General features: G+C 42.5%; 1 protein-coding gene across 3 annotated transcripts; it reads right to left on the bottom strand.

Annotated features, from left to right (window-relative positions):
• Positions 1 to 931: 931 nt before the first annotated feature.
• Positions 932 to 24,012, bottom strand: LOC131246849 (uncharacterized). 3 transcript variants are annotated; one of them, XM_058247288.1, is made up of 16 exons: positions 23,584 to 24,010; positions 19,095 to 19,196; positions 18,902 to 18,968; positions 18,441 to 18,622; positions 17,396 to 17,656; positions 16,616 to 16,699; positions 16,458 to 16,505; positions 16,272 to 16,336; positions 7,607 to 7,655; positions 6,805 to 7,081; positions 5,168 to 5,289; positions 4,040 to 4,120; positions 3,678 to 3,752; positions 2,518 to 2,729; positions 1,921 to 2,071; positions 932 to 1,244 (listed from the first exon to the last, which is right to left on the bottom strand). In XM_058247288.1, exons 1-16 carry the CDS (start codon positions 23,944 to 23,946, stop codon positions 1,047 to 1,049), a joined length of 2,337 nt encoding a protein of 778 aa, XP_058103271.1. In that variant the 5' UTR covers positions 23,947 to 24,010; the 3' UTR covers positions 932 to 1,046. The 3 variants fall into 3 exon arrangements, 2 of the variants coding, with proteins under 2 accessions (XP_058103271.1, XP_058103272.1); XM_058247289.1 differs by having other exon boundaries at positions 19,112 to 19,196; positions 23,584 to 23,724; XR_009171521.1 differs by lacking the exon at positions 2,518 to 2,729 and having other exon boundaries at positions 1,108 to 1,244; positions 23,584 to 24,012.
• Between the last annotated feature and the right edge of the window lie 186 nt (positions 24,013 to 24,198).

Below are 24,198 nucleotides of genomic sequence, written 5' to 3'. Positions count from 1 at the left end.
ATCCATGCTATGGCTCTGCATATGATCAGACCCGATTCGCACATCGCCATGCCAGGTGTACTGTAGAGAGAGAGAGAGAGAGAGAGAGAGAGAGAGACGGCTCTACTGTGCTACGGTTTTACCCGACACACCGAATCATCTCCAAACAAGGTGGTTGAGAGGAAGAATGGGGTTGCGTGAAGGCGTTGGGTCACCTTCACTACGTGGTCCACACTCAATCTGCAAAAGTCAGCTAAAATCATCTGATCAGTGTTGACTTTTTTCGGTGGGACCCACCTGATGAACGGCGAGAATCTCGTCCTGGATGGCTCCTTTGATGGTCTAAAGACGGTGGACTGCGCCCCAGGAACGCCATGGACCAAAAATATATTGGATGTACGATCTGAACCGTCAAATTGAATGGCTCACCTGGGCATCAAATTCTTTTTTTAAAACCAACCATTTGTCGAGCTGTGTGGGGCCTACCATGATGTGTATACAACATCCACTCCGTCCATCAGGTGCGTGACCTCATGTTCATCGAGGAGGCCCGAAATCAGGCCGATTCAAAATTCAGATGGGTTACACCATCCGGAACAATCTGAGTCACTCCTAAAACCACTTGAGCCATTGAACCATGGGGCCCCACTTGAACCCCACCTGCACAAGCTTTACCTATACCCGTGGGTGGGCCATGCTTCATATCTGTCCAGATTTGGAGATCCTAGCCATCAATCTTTGGCTTTTTTAGTTGAATGTCGACTGTTGTTGTATGTCTATTAGCTGGACGGATTGTCATATCAAGAACGACTTTCAGGACACTGTCCATCTGTGGTGAGGGCCAACTGACCAATGGTCTGGATGCTAATAACAATGGGCTCACTTGTCACAAATGAAAATGTGGGTGCGCTGAGCACACCTCAGGTAACAAAACCTATAATTACTCATGTGATGACTTGATAACCCATCTGATAAGTTCTATATAATAACAACATTAATTGAATTCGGTATCAAAAAGGCTCACCGGATCCATTTGACCTAAGAAACTTGATGAGGTGGGCCATCTCCTACTTCAGACAATTGATCTTCTTTGCAGTCTCTAGGATGTTGGGACCTCTCTCATTGTGGGCAAAATTCAACAGCTTCTCAAGTTGAACAGCCGCTTCAGAGAGACCATCCTCACCAATACACACCTCCATAGGAAGAGCAAACAAAACCTCATTGACTTCTCCCTCAAGCTCAAGGCAGAAGAGGCGGCTAAAGACCTGAAAATCAAATATGCATCATGAATTATGATTGCCGGTATATCAATTGCTGTGGAGGGACACTACTTGCAAGTGCCCCACGTGTAAAAATGGGAGACATCCGCGCCAGATCTAGCCCATTAATCAGATGGAGAGTCGGAGACCCATGGGGAACTTGCAATAGCCGAAAAATCAGGCCAGCCAGCCATCACACTATTTAGGTGGGAGACACTAGGGCAGCAGTCAGGCTGTCAAGGTCCTCGGGTTGAGTTTGGGTTGAGCAAATTCAGGTCAGGTCAGGTTGGGTTGGGAATAATGACGTATTGGGGTCGGGTCGGGTCGAGTATAGAGGGCTTCAGGTTGGGTTTAGGTTGGAATTCAGGTTGGATCGGGCTACAGGTTGGGTCCTCTTGAGTTTGGGTTGGGCTTGCTTGACCCTCAACCAGACCCAACCCGACCACGTTGCAACCCTTAACACACATGAAGAAAAGCATGATTGAAATTTGGTAATAACTGGGCTACAAACTATGCATAAGGCCCGCCTGAACTGCTCTGATTTTTAGATGGGGCAGGTTCACCACGGGGCCTGACTGATGAATGCTGGATGCCCTACATGTGTGAAATAATGTGTTGGGTGCTTGCAAGCAGAGTTCCTCCTTTGTAGTTGCTCCTAAGAATAGGCTATCTTCATTGGTACCGTCTGCATTCTTGAAACAACTGTCTCCCTGATGGCGGGGGACCTAGAAACCAGATTAATGACAAAGAGACCTTCTTTGGAAAGGGATTCCTTTACGCACAAAAGAAAAGATTCTTCCATGAAATCTGCCGGAGGACATGTCAATCCAGAACTGCAATGACAACGCAGGTAAACAAATTAGCACCAATACATACCCGCCTTTCTCTAAAAGAGTCGACATAACCAGATCTAGTCAGCAGTGAATTATAGAGTCCTGATGCACCAGATCTCTACAAATGGGGCGAACAGTTACAAGTTCCAGACCGTTGATCCGATGTGGCCCCATCATGGATGGAGGCTGCCCCCAATATTCTCCTAGATTGAAAGTTCCTAACCCTTCACTCAGGTGGCTTAGTAAAAGATGGTTCAGAGATAAGCAGGAAAGGTCTGGGAAAAAGGCTAAAGATATCCATGGTTAGGATCCTCCAATCTAGACGGCTTTTGAGGTATCTCCCATCCATGGTAGCCCCTGGATGCCCAAATCTCGGGCACAGTAGCCTACCGATATGTGATGCATGTCCAACCCTATAAACTCTCTTTGAAGAATAGCTTGTTCACCTCACATCGGATGAATCCGCATCGATAATGAGTATATCAAATTGGGTGCTCTTCTCGCCTTCAGTGAGAGAGTTGGCACCACTTCCATTGGGAAATGGCAAGTTTCCTTTGCAGGAACTGTAATCATCATTTTGATCGTTAGCTGTAATTTTAGAAGCTGTTGAATCGTTTGCCGCATTTCTAACAAAGCGGATTCCATCAGCAATGTGCACCTGCAAAGAGATGGGGTAAAAAAAAATAACTAAAGTTACAGCTTGAATATTGAAATTATGAGTCTTGAAACGGACGAATCAAATTTGTCCGTGTGGACCCAAGCATGCGACCATCCTATGTGGATGTCAACTTGCATTATTTTGCAATCTATTTCTCTAGAATCATTAGGTTCACGAAACGCTGCTTTAGTAATAATCATCTAAGGTGATGCACGGAGAGGAATTATAGGGTCCCAACTCCTGAATTGAGATGCATCAGTATGTGCAAGTATGTATAAGTGCCCCATGGTTCAATGATCTTGTGAACTGATGGGCCCCATCATTGACAGGAGACATCCCAAAGTTCTACCATTTTGGGAGAACCTAACCTTGCAATTAAGAAGAATCCTGATGCATCAGTATGTGCTAGTCTGTACAAGTACCCCACGTTTCGAAGATCTAGACTGTTGAACTGATGGGCCCCACCATTGGCAGATGTCCCAAAGTTCTACCATACTGGCAGAATCCAACCTCGAAATTAAGAAATTAATAGAACACGTTTCGTGACACAGACTGTTGATCTGGTGGGCCCCTTGGCGGGAGACTTCCCCAAAGACTACCATATTGGAAGAACCCAACCTTGAAAGTAAGAAGAAATCCTGATGGGCCCAATATGCCAGTCTGTACAAGTGTACCACATTTCGATGATCCAGACTGCTGAACTGATGGGCCCCATGTGCTAGTCTGTACAAGTGTCCCATATTTCACCCAGTATGTGGGGTGGGCTTTTAAATGTTAGAGTTGCAGTAGTTTTACAATCTCTGCCCAGTAGACATCAACCTTCCTCTTTTATCCAGGATCTGGAACCCACCATGAGACAGAGGCTCAAATATTCCTCATGCACGGAAGCTACGATATAAATGAACTTTAGACAGAAATTACTGCTGAAAATGACAAAGTGTAAATCACCTTCAGCTTCTCATCCTCTATAAAGCCAAAATGGTCCTTTGCTAGATCTAAAATCATAGGATCCAGCTCCACCACCTGCACGAGAATGAGATGAAGTTTCAACTGTTTGTTAGATAGGAAATGCTCGTGTCAAGAACATTACTGCTGTCATAGGCTGGCAACCCAAGCACCAACAGAAATAGATCCGACTTTTTCTGGGTTTGGACCCCCATTTGGGAGACAGCAAGTAAGAACCATATCAACGTGATCTGCCTCAATATAATCCGTTTACACACACCTAGACTGTTGACAGGTCAACCAGATTCCTGTCAACCCTGACCCAACCTGTTTGCAGCCCTAAAACATCTGGAGTAGGAAGCTACCTCGATGTACGAAAACGGCATGCATCTCCGGAGAAACATAGGAAGAAGTCCAGCCCCAAGACCAATTACAACTGTTTTAACCTAGAAAATAAACAACCAAACTTAGCAACATGAAAAAGACAACCTTTAAAATACAAAGGAAATTAAAATAGAACACTATCGGTAGCTCCTCTTAAATAATATTCTTTCCATAAGCTAGCTCTAAGTGAATGTCATTGCAAAAAAGGATAGACACACAATGTGTGTTTGCCCAAATCACCAAGTTGTGACGACTCATCCACTGTACACATGGCATACACTCAAATCCAGAATGTCCAAATAATGGGCAACATTAAATCACAATGATATGTTGATATTAACCATTTAAGTTTGCCCATCGAATTTGGACAGCCATCCACATTTTTAGTCATCTATTTGATGGCCAACATTTGGATGGTTAGGATAACCCAATCAGTCCAATTTTGGGCTATGTTCCATCCACTATGAGGCCCAGAATTTGGAACAGTCTGGAATGGCATGCATGTATGCCATGTATACATGGAAGAGTTCCCAAGCTTAGCAGTTTCCGGCGAGCACCCTTTGGATCCAAGACTGACAAAAGAAATATACAACTATGAATTAAAGGCTTGCTTCATGGAAAGCAGGGTGGCAACGTGTTGGGTCCTGGTCAGGCAAGGATCAGCCCAAGCCAGACCCATTAACTACGCAGACCAAGATTTCTAGCCTGAACCCACTCCAAGATCCATTACCCTGTAGCTCGAACCAAACACTTAAAATTTATCAAGCCCCACCAGATCCACTTAAGTGTAATTGGGTCAAGCTCAACTTACACAGCCTGGCCCAACTCAGGTTTAAGAATGAAATATGGTACTAAAGGTATGCAAATCCCTGCACAATTAGCAGATACATACATCATAGGTATGTATCTATACTTTCTGTCATTTACTCATTTTGTTTCGGATTTTGGGACAGCCTGGGTTGGATCATCTGCCCTAGTCCACCGATAACCGAAGCCTGACCCATTTACTCATATGGGCCAAATTTTCCAGCTCAAGCCTGACCTGCTGCCCATGAACCTGCCTAAGTGGCCTAAAGGCTAAAGCATTAATCAGCAATAGAATTCCTTACTGTTCTTCCAGATGATGCCAAATTTTCCAGCTTAGAAGCTACCAACGTAAACCCAGAAATGATCCCACTGTGATAAGCACTGGCAAGGTAGTTGTGATCAACCTTCTGATTTTCTCTCGATTCTATATTGACAAAAGTATTAAAAAGAATCAAGTTGCTAACTAAGGAACTGCAATCAACAGTTGATAGATAATTACAATTTGTAAATAGCTTCCCATCAAACAAAATCAGTAACTACAAACTCATTAAAAGATACCTTCCAAATTTTCTAGTGATGGAATTTTTTTCTAAATGAATTGAATCCATCATGAAAATGACCAGATTAAAAAAAAAAAAAAAAAAAAAGCATATAAAACAAATCAAATCTCTTTTGCAGTAGGAGACTCGGTGCGGGAGTTAGAAGAAAATTTCCCTCTGGAGTGGAAAATATCCTGCATTACTGATGGGTAGCGTCATCATGCATGGATGGACATGCCATGATGATGAATCCTCTATACAAGAGGGATAGGGAAACACCCTATAGCATACTAGCTTCTGGAGACGTGGACAAATCAATCAACTGATATGGACCTGACCACCCACTCTTCATGCCCACCATGCAAAAAATACAGCGACCCTACGAATAACAATTTCATCATCTATCAAACAAGAAGTAAAAAAATCACACTGCATGAAAAGATACTTCCGAAAAGTGCTGGAATTTAAAAAATGAAATCCATCATGAAAATGATTGGATAAGGGAGTATACAAAACAAGTCAAATTTCTTTTTGCCAACAGGAGCCTTGGACAGGGAGCAAAGATGAAAATTCTTACTTTGGAGTAGACAATTTCCTGCATTCTGGAGTTTACAGTTCAAGAAAATCATACTGGTGGTAGCATTATGCAAGCAGGCATGTACATTCTACATACTACGATGATGGATCCTTTATGCAAGAGGGGTAGGGAAGCTCCCTATACCATGCTAACTTTTAGAAACCTGGACATACAAATCAACTGATGTGGACCACCAACTTTTCATTCCCACCGTGCAAAATCACACTTTTTTTTTATTGGTAGCACTGATTGGATGATCCTACCAATATATTTACACCATGTATCAAACAAGAAAAAAAGAATCCAGAACTAAAGCAGCTTCCACACATGTACCAGAATTTAGGCAAGGAACTAACATCAACAAGCATAGTTAAGCACTGGAACAATTATCCAAAGGAGAGATTTCATCGTCATTCACAGATGGTGAAAAGGTTAGAAGGTCAAAACTGTGTTTTGACAACGTAGTACTAATAGAGGAACAAGTAAATATGACAAAATGGTGTGTACAACACTAGCAGTTTCTTCCAACATCTCTAAATTTGAAAGGGAAAAAATTTTAATCAGTCTTATAGAAGATAGAACCATCCCCAAATATCTGGGACAAGGCTATGATGATGGTGGTGGTTTTTTTTTTTTCACATAAGTACACTGGGATCAAACCCGAGAACCCAATTTTGAAGCACACCCTGTCCACCATTGAGCTACAGGCTTAGACCTATGAGTCATACAAAAGCCATCTTGATCTTAGGAGATCCAGAGTCAGCATAAACAACAAGTAACATACATAATTGCAAGCAGACTGGTCTATATAGTTACCACTTACCATCAATTGATGATGTGCGAGAATCGCTTTTTCTCCGGCTTCCCTTTTTTCTAGATTTGGAAGAGATGGTTTTCTTCCACGCCATTTCACCAGGACTCTTTTCAGTACATTCTTGTCGAACTAGCAATGCCTCTGATTGCACCAAACCCAAGCTTCTCTCAAAAGTAAGGCGACGGAACACCAAATCTTTCAATGGAATAGGACCACTGCCATCACTATCACCATTTTCATAGATCACATCTTCAACAATTATTGGTCCAGTCATAGTAGACGTAATCTATGTAACATGGAAACGTGCAAGTGAAGACAAGAATCAGGAGCAAGGTTGGTTATGATTGAGTGACAGATCAAAGCAAACAATACATTGAAAAAAAAAAGGAGCTGCTTATCATGCCTATCATTGTGTATGTGTGACAATGTTTTAAAACCCGGACACTGATTAGTTTTCATGGACATTCAGCCCAACCCATTCTGTCCTGGGACATGCACAAAGTATCAATGAATAAAAGGAACAAAATAAACGAAACAAGGAAACAAAATTTCCTAGACATGAATAAGAGCTCTACTTTATAAGAGGAGGATATATGTTCCAGCTGCTTTTTATTTATTTTGATAAACGAGGCATACAGTTTATCAAGAAATACAGTTACAATTGACCCCAGTTTTTAGTGAACAGGCACTTTTCTGTGGTCGGTTCAAATTCGAACTGCTACATTAGTCCAATTCCATCCGGGTTTTTAAATGTTGGTTTGTGCACAACAAAGTGAAAAACAAGCAAGCATGCCCAAAAAAAAAGTCAGACCTGCTGGATGATATTCCGCTGCTTGACCCCATCATTCGCCATCATGAACCTGCAATTATAATTCCAATCAAATCCAATGATAAGTCTGGCAACGTCACAAGTCAGTTACCAAGGATGTTGCACCCCAAAAAAAAAAAAAAAAGGATGAATGCTTTTGAACCAATTTGTATGTAATGTTTTTTTAAGGGTAATAAATAATTTTATTAAAAACAACTAGAACAAGAAACAACACGATGGATTACAACAGGGCATAGAAAAAAAAAATAGAGTGATCAAAGCCCAACTAAGAAAGAAACATCATCAACACCCAAATTTATTGATCCCATAGCTCATTCAGTGGCGTCCCTTTTCGATTTCCACACCCAAATTTGTATGTAATGTTGAATCACCAGTGGATTGGATATCCATGATGAGGCAAGTGTAACATCAGTTTGGTTGCCCACTTGGGACAGTTTTTATTATTATTATTATTTTCTTCTGCAGAAACTGCATCTGGAAAGGTCGCATTTTTTATCCAATTTCCATCTATGTAACTTCAAATCAGTCTTGGATTTTTATTTTTTATTTTTTCTTATTTATGAATGGATAGCTTTACTTAAAAAAATTAAGGAAAAAATAACCACACCAAAAAAGAAGCTACTGCCAGGAAATACCAAGCGGCCCATACAAATACAAGAAGACACTAACCTTGGAGACCAGAACCCCAGCTACAGACCCTTTCTACAGTCGGAGAAAAGTAACTCTCCCCTCAACACACCATCCTTAGCTAACTTATCAGCCCTTGAATTACCCAATCCATACACAAAGAAAGAAACGGAAATTGATGCAAATACCAGAGGCTTCCTCAATTAGGTTAGCTAAGTTCTAGGGATATGTACCTTCTCTCATCCACTTGGAGTTACTGGAGTCCCCTTCTATTATAATGGGGCTAAACTGGATGTGACTACGATCTTGATACCTGAAATAAGGCAGCAGCTTTGGCAAAATTCAAGTCATGGATGCCCAGCGAGCCTAAGAACTCCAGCACTGTTTCACCAATGTTATTCGTAACTAGCGCCCGAATTCCCGCCAGACCAGGATTCCCCATAGAGCTCCCACTGAAATTAAGTTCTAACCAGGCACTCCATCTATCAGAAGCTTTCTCCACCACCTTGCCGCAATTTAGCACCTCCCAATCAGATTGAAAGAGAGTAGGAGACAACCCTCTTGAAACTTTATCTTCCTTGCCCACTCTACCATGACACCCAACAACCGCTTAAATATAGCTCTCTCTGAATACAACTTGTCTTGGAAATTTCCTCTCTTCATCTCCAAGAGAGGTTCCACAAAACAGCATTGACTACAAGCTTCCATAGCAATTTCCCGATTAAGCCCCAGGGATCGGAACACCAACCAGCACATAGATCCCCCTACTGTTTCTAGTGTGACCGACTGAACCCCAAACTTATCAAATATTGACGAATTACTCCATGTGTGGCCACAGTGCGTCAGGAGATGGGAACATTTCTGCTGCCCAGAGGCACAAAACACATCCATTTGCCAAGGCTATACCCCTTCTTTGAAGATCATCCTGTGTCAAAATCTTCATCAGACATGCAGTCCAGCAAAATGTGTTCACCCTCCTACGAGCAACACCTGTCTGAACTATGCTGCCCAAATATGGAAGACTCCGGACTAACTTGGAGTAGCAGAACAAGCTCATCGAGAAGTGCCTGTCTGCTTTGAGCTCCCAGATTCTTCAACAACCTCTTCCCCAGAATATATAATACTTATCCTTATCCAGCATACCTAAAAGCAGAGATTTTTTATTTTTATTTTTTGAGAAGTCACGAAATATATTGATAAAAAGGGGGGAAATACAAAGAGAAGGAAAGGAGAATAAAGAGATCGCCGAGAGAGCAACCTCAAACTAGACTCTAAGAAAAAGAAAATCACAGTCCTTTAGACGCGCTACAAAGACGGCCCATTCGATCATTAACCTCTTAGCCTTACTAGCTACTACCGCCCCTGAGTTTGAAGTGTCCCTGAATAATCTATCATTTCTCTCTTCCCAAACTGACCGCCATATAGCAATGATGGCCATTCTCCAAAGGCGTGTCTTATGTTTGCCCAATCTCACCCCATGCAAAGCTTGGAGGAGATGAGTCACCGAGGCGGGAAAGCACCAATGTAGCTTGAAGCAGGAGAGAAAATCTGACCAGATCCGGGCAATAAAGGGCAGAAAATGAGCAGGTGGTCGATAGATTCTTCATTCCTCATACAGCAAAGGCAGACATTGACAATGGGCATCCCCCTTTTACGCAAGTTGTCCACCGTGAGGATCCTCTTGATCCCCACCAACCACCCAAAGGCGGCATGCTTGGGGGGGACCGAATATTTCCACATATGGAGGGACTTATCAAGAGAGGCCTACTCATTTTCCAGGAATGCATAGAGAGATTTAACTGAAAATCTGCTGGATTTGTCCGCCTTCCAGAACAGTTTATCTGGGGAATCGAAATCAGGAATGCCCCTATATATACGTTCAAGCAGGGCCGCGTACTCTTCAACCTCCCAATCATGAAGATTCCTCCTACAATTCACGATCCACTCTATTTTCTTAGCCGACCTGGAAAAGCAGCTTGCAACTACGATGGCGTGGTTATAGGCAAGGCGGAAAATATTCGGAAAGTCATCTTTTAAAGACGAATCTCCCACCCAAATGTCTTCCCAAAACCGAATGTTTTCTCCTTTACCAAGAATGAAGCCTATACCTTTAAGGACCTCCTTTTTCACAGAGGAGATCCCTTTCCACAGGGCCGAAGCGCTATAGCGAGAAGAGTCCTTGGTCCACCAACCACCAAAGGACTTGTCGTATTTCCCTTTGATCATCTTATTCCACAGACTGTCCCCCTCGATGCCGAGTCTCTAGATCCATTTCCCTAGGAGGGCCCTATTCATCCTCTTGAGATCTTTGATCCCCGCTCCGCCTTGATTGAAATGCTTGCATACCTAATGCCATTGAACAAGATGGGACTTCTTTTTATCTTCCTTGTCGTGCCAAAGGAAGTCCCACCTTAATCCTTCGAGAATAGCCAAAACTGGAGCTGGACATCTGAAGAGAGACATGAAATATAACGGGAGGTTTGAAAGAGCAGCCTTGATAAGAGTTAAGCGACCACCCAAGGAAAGATATTTGCATTTCCATTTTGCCAAGTATGTTTCGAACCTATTGATGACCTTGTCCCAGAGGGATTTAGGAGGCACTCCCAAACATAGTGGAAGACCGACGAAGGATGCCGGTAGCGAAGATAGAGCGCACCCAAAAAATTCAGCAAAGTTGCTGGACTCCTCGTCCTTCAAATTCACCCCGAACATCTTCGATTTAGCCAGATTGATCGTTAACCCCGACACTACTTCAAAGCAAAGAATCGTTGTGCGTAAATTACCAACTTTAACCGCATCTGCTTCGCTGAAAATCAAAGTATCGTCTGCATACTGAATATGAGATATCGGGGAAGACATGCCTCTCACTCTAATGCCGCCAAGGATGCCTGTCTCCTAACCTGACTGAATCATTCTGGACAAGGCTTCTCCCACTATGAGGAAGAGGAAGGGAGATAGCGGATCGCCTTGACGAATACCTCTGGAGCTCCTAATGAAACCTTTTGGGGTTCCATTCAGGAGTATGAAGTAGGCTAATTCGAGACATTCAGCAATCCACCCACACCATTTGGCACCAAAGCCCATGCGCCTCATCATGTATTGCAAAAAATCTCAATCCACGTGGTCGTAAGCCTTTTCAATGTCCAGCTTGCAGAAGACTTAGATCCGTCTTTGTGAGCAAAGTCCAGACATTCATTAGCGATGAGCGCGCAGTCTATGATCTGTCTCCCCAGAATAAACGCACTTTGATGACCTGAAATGATCTTCCCAATAGCCATTTTCAAGCGGGAAGCCATGACTTTCGCTAGAATATTGTACGGGCCCACAATTAGACTGATGGGTCTAAAGTTGTTGAAAGAGCTAGCCCCCGGACCTTTTGGGATGAGCGCAATGAAAGAGGCCCCCAAACCTTTAAATAATCTACCCCTTTCGTGAAACTCGTTGAAAAATAGCATGGTATCTTCTTTGATGACCTCCCAGAAGGTGTAGAAGCAGATGGGGAAGAAGTCGGGGCCAGGAGCCTTGTCGCTGCCTAATGAGTCAACTGCCAATCTGACTTCTTCCACAGAGAAAGGCACTTCTACAGTTGTCACGTCTTCAGCCGACAGGCAGTCCATCCGAACATGATCCAATTTCGGCCTATCCCAACTATCTTTCGTAAGCAAAGTTCTGAAGTGCATAATTGCTTCCTCCGCTATTTCATCCTTGTCTTCAACGTGCCGACCATTCACAGAGATGCTGCTGATTTTGTTTTTCCTGGCATGCATACTGGCAATGCAGTGAAAAAATCTAGAGTTTGTATCCCCCTCCTTTAGCCATTTGGCACGGGATCTTTGTTTCCAAGCAATTTCATCTTCAAACACTCTGGCGGACAGAGCCTGGATCAGCTGAATTCTTTTGGACATAATCTCAGTGGACATTAAGCCTTCTTCAGCACCCACATTGATCGCCTGCAGATCGGCCAATATCGAACACCTCTCCAAGTCCCTCAAGGAGAGGACTTCCTACTTCCATATCCTTAGCTTCTCCTTCAACAATCTGAGCTTACTACTTAGCCTATAACCTGCAAAGCCTAAAACTTGGAAACCACCCCACCAATCAGAAACCAATTGAAAAAAGCCATCTATATGTAACCAGGAAGATTCGAATCTGAACGGTTTCAGGCCCCAGTTCTGCTCGTCAGTCGCTAGCATAATCAGGCAATGATCGGATGTGGTTCTCGGGAGGGAGGTCTGAGAGATTGAAGGAAGCCATTCCAGCCACTCCGAAGAAACGAGGAATCTACCCAGCCTGGAGAGAGAGGGGCTCAATCTACCATTTGTCCACGTGAATCTAGAACCGAGGGGAAGATCGACCAGCTCCTAGGAATCAATCCAGCTTGAAAAAGCGCACATTGCCGACGACACTTTCCTACCATAGGATTTTTCTTCAGCATATCTGATGATGTTAAAGTCACCAGCAATACAACAAGGGCCTGAAAATTTCTTCCTGGAGGCAGACAGGTCTTCCCAGAAATCAGCCCTTCTGGCATCGGAGGTTGGGCCATAAACAGAGGAGATGAGACACTTCTCATGAGATGAGATGTCGGCGAGAATAACTGAGACGGAGAAAATCCCAGACCACGAATTTACCAGCTTCCAGAGGGAGGAATCCATGCTATCAAGATACCTCCAAAACTACCGATAGCATCTAACGCAACCCATTTGATGTCTGCGGCCTTCCACAGCGACCCCATAATCCTGTCGTTAAAGTTTTGAATTTTCATTTCCTGAAGGTAGAAGATATCCGGGTGACAAGAACTGCAGGAATCTTTAATCAGCCTTCTCTTTTCCTTAAGCCCCACACCCCTAACATTCCAGGAGATGACCTTCATTGGAGAACTAAACTGCCCCGAGTACCCTGGCGGTCAACAATCTTGACAGAATCCAACACCGTAACCGCAAAAGAAGCAAGACGCTGGAGCTCCCTATTGCTACAAGATTTGGACAAGCGATTTTTGGGGATCTTGAAGTAGAGATAGGTCTTCTGTGAGCTTCGACACACAGAAACAAAACGATGTAGTCTTCTGGGCGATCCCCAAAGGATAATCCGACAGCCCTGCCTACATGACCAATCGCATCTCTAATCCATTTCTTCTTTTGGATGGTATTAATAAGAATCGCTCTATTATCGAAATCATCCAACTTCTTATCCATAAGGATTCCTTGCTCGGTAGAAGTACCAATCCGGATCTAAAGAGGCTCCGCATCAATAACACGATCACCTATATCTTCCTGGAATAGGGCGGAGAGAGCATGGTCTGCAATAGCGTCGAAAGGAGCCGGGGGAGAAGGAGATGAGGAATCAAGGGAATCCGGATTCTCAGAGTTGCAGGAGAGAATATCGGAAAGCAAAGATAGGAGAACAATCTCCTCATCTTTCAAGTGCCACTTGAAATTCGGCACCCAAACCGCTATCCAAGCCACCCACTGGACGAAGAGAGACACTGGGCCCCCTCTAACAGTTGCTATTTGAAATAGCAATTCAAATATGCTACAAAACGACCTCACCGAGAAGTGCTTGTCCGCTTTGAACTCCAAGATTCTTCAATAAACTCTTTACCAAAATATACAATACTTATTCAGCATACCTAAAAGCTAAGTGAGGAGAACAATCTCCTCATCTTTCAAGTACCACCTGAACTTTGGCACCCAAACCACTCTCCAAGCCACCCACTGGATGCAGAGAGACAATGGGCCCCCTCTGACAGTTGCCATCTGAAATAGTAGTTCAAATACGCTACAGAAAAAAGAGGTAGCAGACCACCGCCAATTGTCCCAAACTTGGGAGCATTGTTCCGAATTTATCAATAATATCACAAATATTATCGGTATCACTAGCTCAGCGATACTGATAACACTGATAGTATCAGAAATTCCAGGTATCGACGGTATATCACCAAGTATCACCAATGTATCGATATCGCCTCTCATGGAACTCTGAAACAGAACACTGTTTTCTTTCACTTCTTCCCAAAAACTTTGAAAAAAGCAGTAAGACGTCCATCTTGGCCAAGCATTTCACCTCTACCCAACGCCAATGCTACCACCTTTAACTCATCCTTCAATTAGCATTCCAACTAATTCACCTCTCCAAGATTAGTTTTAAATTATCAAGCTTATGCCCTTTCCACTCTTCTGCAACTCCAAATACATTTTAGAATGTGTGGGTTTTGTTTCTTAATCTTGTACGGAAGTACATAAGGATGCTTTGAAACATGATTAGGGTATTGCAGAGAGGGCCTATGTGATTTCTAGGGTTTTTGCAAGGGAAGAGCCTGGGCTTTTGAATATATAAGTTATTGATCTCTTGTAACTTTCTAATTATAGTGGATCGTTTGTCACTCGGTGCCGTGGTTTTTTCCCGCAAGGGTTTTTACATGTAAAATTTATGTGTTTCTCTATGATTGCTCAATTTTCATCTCTCTATTCAAATGTTTGATTTGTTCTAAGGTTGCTTCCACACCTAACGTGTGGCGGTTGCACACAACAAGTTACAAATAAATTAAACTGCAGGATGAAGTGCCAGGAGAGGATGAACAGTCCACATAAAACTCAGATACAAAATGCATGAAGTACACGTACATTAAGTAGCACGAAGAAGAGAATAGCAGGTGACCATGCTTTAGTAGGAATGTTTTGAGGATGTGCGGATGCTATTTCTTTAAGGATATTTGGACCAAGCTTTTGGTCATGTGCTAAGAAAACCAGTAAGGAAGTTGACTGTCTCGGATTGAAGGGCCTGAAAGGAGGACAAGAGGAAGAACTAAAGGGACTTGAATGGGCATCAGGAGAATGCAATATGAAGTCATTTTCACTTATCAAAATAGGGGCTGAGATACAAATTTAAATATGTAAAGGTGACTCCAAATAGACAAGTCTATGATGCTGGTGGTGCTCATGGTGGTGGTGATTCAGGAATGTGTTTGACCTGCAGCATCACTCCTGTTTTAATTCCTAAAATCAGATATTTCTTATGCCAGAAAATAGAGAAATAAACCTCCATCTTCTGCATCTCATGACAGATTGTAGTTGTATCTAGCTCAAACCGTAGTATTATTCAATGCACCACGTTATTGTGGTGCAGGGTACATAGTGCTTATGTCATTGGATTGGCAAGTTACAATCATGCATTCCCATTTTTTAAGTACACGGATACAGCTCCAGCCTCCGAGGAAATTGATCATAATGTTATAATACAATTAATCAATTTGCAAAGGGGGTGCCCTCAAGTGGTACCAGTAACACCTTAAGCTTATGGTAGTATAGGGCATATGTGGAGCCCACATAATGTATGGCGGTCATCCAACCCATCCATTAGATGTGTCACTTCATAGTACTCACAGGTATCAAACATCAGCTTGATCCAACTCTTAAGTGGGATACAACATGGAAAAAATGTGAGATGAACGCTCACCCTTGATTTAGGCAAGGGCCCACCTGAATACAAAATCAACCTGATTTTCGGCCTGACCCTTCATCCAGATCAGATTAAGCGTCGGAATGGCCTGGATTTCATGTATACAATACGCTAGACCCTCCAAGCAAATCAAGGGAGGACATTCCCTCCCAATTTTTCCCTGTGGTGTGGCCCACCTGATTCATGGATCAGCTTGATTTTAGCTACCTATGGGTACCATGTGCTGACACATATGATGGATGGGTTGGATTTTATGTATGCCCAATACCAGAGTGGAATGGCGGAAAAGAATTGATGTAGCCAACCTCAATTAGTTGATATGAGGCTTAGATGATGATGGCATCTGCCAGGAACCACAGTAGCTTATGGTGGTACTAATTCCACTGGAGCTCGCCCCTTTGCAAAACATCCGCTATGCAAGGCCCTAGCCATAATTGTTTTGAAATGACCACAACAAAATATCCTAATTGCTTTCTTTTTTAAATGCATACAATAACAGGTTGTGGTGCTTAGCACAAAAATTAAACCAAACATAAGGAAAAAAAAAAGAATGAAAATTTACGGGAATTGAGCTCCACTATCAGGTTTTCCAGGTGCCAAATTTTTAACAAGTGGAGACAGATCCTTCTGAAAGTGAAATCATGCACCAAAAAAAAAAAAAAAAAGCAAAACAGTATCATCAGTACCACTATGGCGTCACACAGACCTCTTTTTCATAATATGTGACCCAGGAAAAAAAATATATTACCTGGATATCATCCATGCTGGCATGGGTGTGTCGTGCATCTAAGAAAACCTAACTTACAGGCAATTGAAATCCTCTTAGATGCAGTTGCAAGGGATTATCAGAATTATATACCCAAAAACAAAAACAAAAATCTGACTATCTAGATATCCCAGAGTTACCATAATTAACCGGGCTGCTTTTGAACTTTCCACTACTGCCCATTGTCCTTCTTCTGAAGAGAAGAGCCATTCATGAGCTCGAGTCTGGAATTTGGCAAGTGAATTACACATCTCAAGCAGAAATAGATAATTGATAAGGTAATTCAAGCACCACTATAAATAGCAGAAGCATACATTATCTCACTGAGTAAAACATGTCCCTAAATCAGCAGCAGAAACGAAGACTGTCCAAAATCATAGCATCTCAAGATGTTCACTAGCTCCACACGCCAAACTGTCGCATGTGAGACACTAAGCCATGCATAAGGTGGATCCACATGATGGTGATCTATCGTGGAAATCAGATGATGACACTTAATAGCAGTGACCACATACAATATTCAATCAGGACAACTATTTAAGTTTTGTAAACCCCTCATTGCTTTTGTACAGGGTTGGCCCACCTGATGAGCAGGCCAGCATAATTTTGCTCCAGATCATCTTCATAGCGAGGCCCACCTTCAGTCCAAATGTCTCATAAATGAGCCAGGTTCGCTCCGTGTTGCAGAGTAAAGGTGTGTGCATGCTCGTGGGAATGTCTCATAAATGGGCTAGATGCTAGAAAAACCTCCTTTGCACCAATCTTAAAAAATTATTAAACCACATGCCAAATATCCCTTTCTATTGAAACATATTTCTGTGAGCGGATATTGAAGAACTAAATGAATATTCAGATTGAAGTGGACAAATGTGGTAAAAGAGCAAAAATACTCTGTCAAAAGACAGGGCCGAAGCACTTACCTTAGGCACAAGAAAGACTCCACAATGATATGCAAATGGATAAGACTGTTGCGGAGAATCCAAAAGTACAGCTTTGTAGCTGAAAAGGGAATCCCCTTGTTCACCCAACGTAAGCTGAATCCTGCGACCTGGGCTGAGCTCCTTCAAATCTCCCTTAATTCCGAGTTGCAGATCTTCAAAAGAGTACAGGATATCAACACCAGAGGAGCATTCATTCCGTATCTTGTTCTCAATTTCAAGTACTTGCAATAAACCACGGGCCTACCAAAAAAATAATAAGAAGAAGAAGAAGAAAATGGTTCTTAGATGATGCATAATTCTATATTAGTGATTCACACTTCATGCATGAAGGCATTTAGCTGAGGAGAGGGGCCATGCATGTGGCCCATGCTTATCTAGACCGTTTATCTGATGAGACACACCATCTATGGGGGATGCCACAAAAATCTCACAGATAGGAAGATCCTGGCTATCCACTCTTTGGCCTTTTCTCTGGGCAGTTGCTTCATATTTTCTCAACCAAGCGGCAAGGTTAGGATGTTGCAATCTGGAAGATTTTGGAGCATCCCCTATCCACAGTGGGTTTCACCAGATCAATACTCTGCATCACCAGAGCAAGGGCCAACAGCCATTACGAGAATTCAGTGTCCCAGCAAACTACAGCAGACAACTATGGCCCATTTGGATGCACCGTCAAAACCAGGGATTGAAGACAAAACCCTAGTTTCAATCCAAATCCCTGGTTCTGCAGCCCATTTGGATTGCCATATTCAAATGTCGGATTTCGGCACACCCAATGATTTAGGCGAGAAATCAACTGCATTCATTGTTTCAGTAAAAACCCAGTTGGACTGGTTTTTTACAAAGCAATTTTGTGGCAACCCCTTGCAGTTGACCATTGATGCACCATCCAAATGGGCCATATTCTCATATAATTATTATCACCTCGGGATCAAGAGAAACTACATTAAACCCAGAGAGTATGATTAGTCATCAAAATTTAGATAAGAAGGCCATGCCCAAAGATAGGGAGAACATGCCTTACCTGAGTTTCGTTACTATCAAGGGAGGATTGCTCAAATGACAACACAATTGGATTCAAAATGCAAGAACTCTCTTTTGTAACAACCACCATAAAGGTTTGGAAGCTGGGATTGTTGCTCAGTTTGTGTGGTATAGCATGGAGATTAATTTTCCATCCAAATCTGAACTTTGAGAAAAGCAACCCTGCAGAGGAAAAATGAGAAAGCCTTAAATACACATACGCATCATAAGGCTCCATTTGGAATAGAGCACAAATAACCATAGGTCATCAAATCTAGATAGGCCAAGTAGATGACCATTCAATGATACTTCACTCGAATTTATATATGTTCTTAGGAACCAAAAGGATGGGAGTTTATCGTCTCCACAAAGTAAGTGACAGCAGGTTAAGAAAGATGTACTTCATGAGTAAAAGAAAGTTTTTGATTGTTGTTGTTCGAAATGGGGAAGGATAGAGCTTACCTAAAACATGAGACTCAGCCAGGGTGAGACAAATGTATTTCCCCCCTGATCTCAAGACTCTCTTAACCTGGAAACAATGCAACAGATTCAATATTATTCCAAAATTGAAGGCAATAAATGTACCATTAAATTCATTTTACGAGCATGCATGACAGATACATGTAAGTATGCTCAAGATTCAAGTCCAAGGGACCTCTGAAAGATATTTACTCCCCAGCTTCTGACCATGTTTTGGTTCCATCAAAGCATCCAAACCCCCTTTATCAAGAACAACATCAAAGTACCCATCTGCAAACTGGAAAAGTGGATGGGGTCAAGAAATATATAACAGGCATATCAGAAACACAATATGGAGTGTCAGAAACATGATATGTGTGCTAAGGGGATACCAGGTCGCTGACTTTAACAAAAATAAAATCAACACATTAAATCATTAACGTCACCGGTACTACTTTTTTTCTTTTGAAAAAAAAAAAAACTGCCAACGAGACAACAAACAGTATGTACATTGAGAACAACATGGTTGGTACAAAAGACTTGAGTCAAATATCACTGCCAACAAGACTCCCTAGAATAGAGGGGAATATTTGCCAATATAGAATATGTTGCACAAAAAACTGCTATTCCTTCAATGGTGGTGGCTCATCCAAGTAAACATAGACAGCCAAATCATGAGCTACATTGTGAGGATGGAGCATATATGAAAATCACACTAGTTGGATGATACCTACATCTGCTTGGGTGCCATCAATGGTCAGCAGTACAAATTCAATGAATGATATCAGATGGTTATGATCATCTAATCAGAGTGATTTTTAAAATACACTCCATCCACAAGAGGGACCCACAATTTGGGTAATCTGTTTTTGGGTACAGGTATGCCAAATCTATGGCAGATGAGCCACCGCTTTTTTGAAATATTGTGGAATAGCCAGTGTAGCCCATTTACATATCAGTGCATGATTACTCTTGACCTACAGTAATAGATCTGCCCAACTTTGATTCACAGGCATACATTGGATACACTTAACTCGAATTTTCACCATCCAAATCATGGGCCCCGAGTAGAAAAAGATTTGATGAGGATAATGTGAAGAAGAGATGAGAATATTGAGAGAGAAGGAGGAGGAGAGTTTGGGAGAGATGATGTGTGTTAGGCTTGCATGCCCTAACACATAATATTTTATTATGAAAAAGCATATAGTACACTGCAGGGGAATAGGGAAGTGTGCACATGCACTTACACTAAAAGGACACACTATAAATATAATACACTAGCATTCTCTATACTCCCCTCAAGTTGGAGCATAGATGTTGATCATGCCCAACTTGTCACAAACACGATGAAGAGCATCTCGACTCAAGGATTTTGTAAGAACATCGCAAGTTGATCCCCAGATCTAACAAAAGGAGTGACAATTTCCTCGACTTTCTCCCGAATAAAGTGACAGTCAACCTCAATATGCTTGGTTTGCTCGTGGAAAACTGGGTTACGAGCAATATGGATAGCCGCTTGATTGTCACAGTGAAGAGGAATAGGACCCGAAGGAGGATAGCCAAGTTCTTCAAGAAGATTGCGAAGCCACACAAGTTCACATGTCGCATGAGCCATAGCACGATATTCAGCTTCAGCCGAGGACTGGGCAATAAGCTGCTTTTTGCTCTTCCAGGTTATAAGATTGCCACCTAGGAAGTTACAAAAGCTGGATGTAGAGCGGCAATCAAAAGTACTACCTGCACAATCAGCATCGGAATAACCAGAAAGATGAAGATGACTATGCAATTGACCAAGACCCGGGGCTGATTTTAAATACCGAAGTATGCAGTAGACAGCCGTGAGATGAAAAGTACAGGGAGCTTGCATGAATTGGCTAACAACCCCAACTGCAAATGAGAGATCTGGGCGAGTAATAGTCAGGTAAATAAGCCGGCCTACAAGTCGTCGATAATCTGGATGATGAGCGAGCAACTTCAATTCCGAGGAAGTAACGAAGAGGACCAAGATCCTTGATTTCAAACTTGGTCTTCAAAAAATCTTTGACCTCCCTCATTCCAGCAGAATCACTACCGGACAAAACAATATCATCCACATAGACAATGAGAACCATGATGCTCACCGATCGATGACATATAAAGAGAGAATGATCAGCATGACTAAGAATAAAGCCAAACACCAAGAGAGCCTGACTAAATTTTTCGAATCATGCACGTGGAGATTGTTTGAGTCCATAAAGAGCCTTCTTCAACCAACATACAAGTGCAGGGTTGTGAGAAGCAAAAAAGCCAGGAGGTTGATGCATGTAAACTTCCTCTGCAAGATCCCCATGGAGATGCATTCATAACATCAAGCTGAAACAAGGGCCATGATAAATTAACGGCTAAGGAGAGCACAACGCGAATTGAATTAAGCTTAGCCACTGGAGAGAATGTCTCGAAGTAATCCACACCATGAGTCTGTGTGTAACCTTTAGCAACAAGACGGGCTTTATAGTGATCAATTCAGCCATCTGGAAGAAACTTGATTGTATAAACCCATCGACAGCCAACAGGTTTATGGCCTGCAGGAAGTGGCACAAGATCCAAAGTATGATTCTTTTCAAGAGCAGACATTTCTTCCATCATCGCCTTTGATTCACAGGCATACATTGGATACACTTAACTCGAATTTTCACCATCCAAATCATGGGCCCCGATAGAAAAAGATTTGATGAGGATAATGTGAAGAAGAGATGAGAATATTGAGAGAGAAGGAGGAGGAGAGTTTGGGAGAGATGATGTGTGTTAGGCTTGCATGCCCTAACACATAATATTTTATTATGAAAAAGCATATAGTACACTGCAGGGGAATAGGGAAGTGTGCACATGCACTTACACTAAAAGGACACACTATAAATATAATACACTAGCATTCTCTATACCCCTTTGGCCAATTGTTCGTAGACCAGAAAAAAATGTCTATAGACATGCATGTGTGTGTTGACTGTATTTTATATTCACACACACCCATTTCAATCACCCACAAACCACTTACATCGGGTAATCCTGGGGAGGGGAATCAAACTCATGTTTGTGGAGAGCACACCCACGACGTTTGCCGTTCACCCAAACCCCATGCGGGTCTGTATATATTATATATTAATAAGGTTTAAATAGAAAAGTTTAATTAAAATAATTAGAATTTTTATATGTATGAACAACAACTGGTTGATTGCAATCAACCTATGTTTTAGACTATTAGATAGCGCTTGATTGTAAATTGTAATCAACCCATGTAATAGACTATTAGGTAGAACTTCTGGGAGTTTTGCATTCATTGCCAATCCCAAGCCCGGATAAAGGAGGGTTGTGCCAGGTTGGCAGCCGGCATCAAACTTATGCCATAACTTCCATCATGAACCAGAACAACATGACATTCCAATTGATAGTTGAATGGAGGAACAGGATTCATGTAGCCAACCCCAATTCATTAGGATAAGGCTTAGATGATGATGATATGTATGAATAACAATGTGCACCAATATTCAAATGATGTTATTTTCCTCACTATAATACTTCCTTTTCAAGTAATCCACATAAATCAATCCGTCTCTACTAAATATTTTCACCTTCTACTCAATTTTATGAGTGAGCCACAACCAACAATCTCTATTTTCTAAAATACCGAAAAAAAAAAAAAAAAATCAAAAAATACATATATCTTATTGACAATATATATATATATATATATATATATATTTGATTTGGTTTGCCCAAAAAAAAAAGGCATTTTTTGCCTGCCTTTTGAAATATACGGAGTTTTAAACGTTTGATCAATTATACAAGTTGCTTTAAAATATACAGAGTTCTGCTAACACAAATCCAACCAACAAATCCATTGATCACAGGTTAAGGCGGTTCGATCGAGCTGGTTTTGGGGTGATAGCTCATTTGCAGTGGGTCCCGCAGTTTGGACGGCTTAGATTGAGTCCAAGTATGCCACTTATACTATATTTGAGCGCCTGCGTATGAACCATCAAACTCTGCGAGAGTATCAAATGACTCCTTCCTCTGGACGGATAGATGATATGACCAGACGCGTCTGACAGTTGTCAGAGTTTTAAAAGTCTTCAATATTTGGGGCTGCTCAACCGGTCGAGGGGCTGGCTCGACTGGTCGAGGGTCCACTCGACCGGTCGAGCACCACTTAACTCAAAGTCCAGCGTGCTACTTATTCGGGTGTCCGGGGCACTCGACCGGTCGTATGCAGATTCAAGTCCGGATCTTGTGTGGACTGCAGAAATCTGAGGCGGTTTCGCAAGGGTGAGAAAGGGAAGTTTCCTAAACTATAAATAGGGGTGCCTAGGGCTATTCTAAAGGATTCTAAGGCTTCCTAAAGGTATTCTAAAGGGTTCTAGGGTTATCAAAGGGTGTAGCAAGGGTGATATTCGAGGTTGTTCGAATCGGGTAAGTCCTCTCTCTTTGTAATTGATGCTTTCATAGTGGAGATCTGTCGCTTTGTGCCGTGGTTTTTTCCCGAAAGGGTTTTCCACATTAAATCTATGTGTTCTCTTGTGTGTGCTTGGTGCCATTGGATTACTATCCTAGATCTAGATCAGTGTGATTCCGCAGCTCAAATCCCCAACACTGACAGCAACGTCCGGAGCAGACGAAGGGAAAGCGAAGCTAGGATTTCGAAGCGATACCTGCATATCGGTCATGTCCATGACGCGCCACTTCATCTCGGGCCGCTCCCTCACGTGCCGGCGGAGCATGTCGGATACGACGACCTTCGAGAAGTCGATGTTGGTGACGTGGCGGAAGCCGGCGTCGTAGAGGAACTCCGAAATCTGGGAATTGCCGCAGCCCGGCACGAGGATCTGTAACGAGTCGGCGTCGAGGGTGTGGAGCACGGAGAGGAGCGGGTCACGGAGGCTGGGCCACTCGACGTACCACTCGAATGGTTGGTCCCCTCCGCCACGGACGGTGAAGAACTTCTCCCAGTTCTCGCGGCTCGTGAAGTCGTCTAGGCTGCTCAGAAGCTCTGCGTCTGCCATTTTCTTTGACATTTTTGCCCCTCTTCTCTCAGTGGAGTTGCACTCGATGAGGGTTTAGAAGGGGGTTTTGGAGTCTTCCCGAGGGATAAAATGGACGCGGTTCGGCTGCTAACCCCAACACCATCCAGCTAGCTGCTGTCAAAGCTCTGCAGGTCCCACCATGATGCATGTGTATTATCCACGCCGTCCATCCATTTTTTCAGATAATTTTAGTCAAAAGGCCCAAAAATTAGTCAGATCCATAGCTCAATTGAGTCACACCAA

The sequence above is a fragment of the Magnolia sinica genome, chromosome 5, assembly GCF_029962835.1.
Source record: "Magnolia sinica isolate HGM2019 chromosome 5, MsV1, whole genome shotgun sequence".
Lineage (NCBI taxonomy): Eukaryota > Viridiplantae > Streptophyta > Magnoliopsida > Magnoliales > Magnoliaceae > Magnolia > Magnolia sinica.
The sequence above is the reverse complement of the archived record's forward strand: the minus strand, read 5'-3'. Positions and strand labels throughout refer to the sequence as shown.

Bases quoted from the DNA above. Each gene is read 5' to 3' on its own strand.
- LOC131246849 (XM_058247288.1), bottom strand. From the start codon at position 23,946: ATGTCAAAGAAAATGGCAGACGCAGAGCTTCTGAGCAGCCTAGACGAC. The intron at 19,197-23,583 runs GTATCGCTTCGA...CCACTTTTCCAG, and splicing joins TGGACATGACCGATATGCAG to TTTGCAGATGGGTACTTTGA. The intron at 18,969-19,094 runs GTCCCTTGGACT...CATTGTTTCCAG, and splicing joins GGAGTAAATATCTTTCAGAG to GTTAAGAGAGTCTTGAGATC.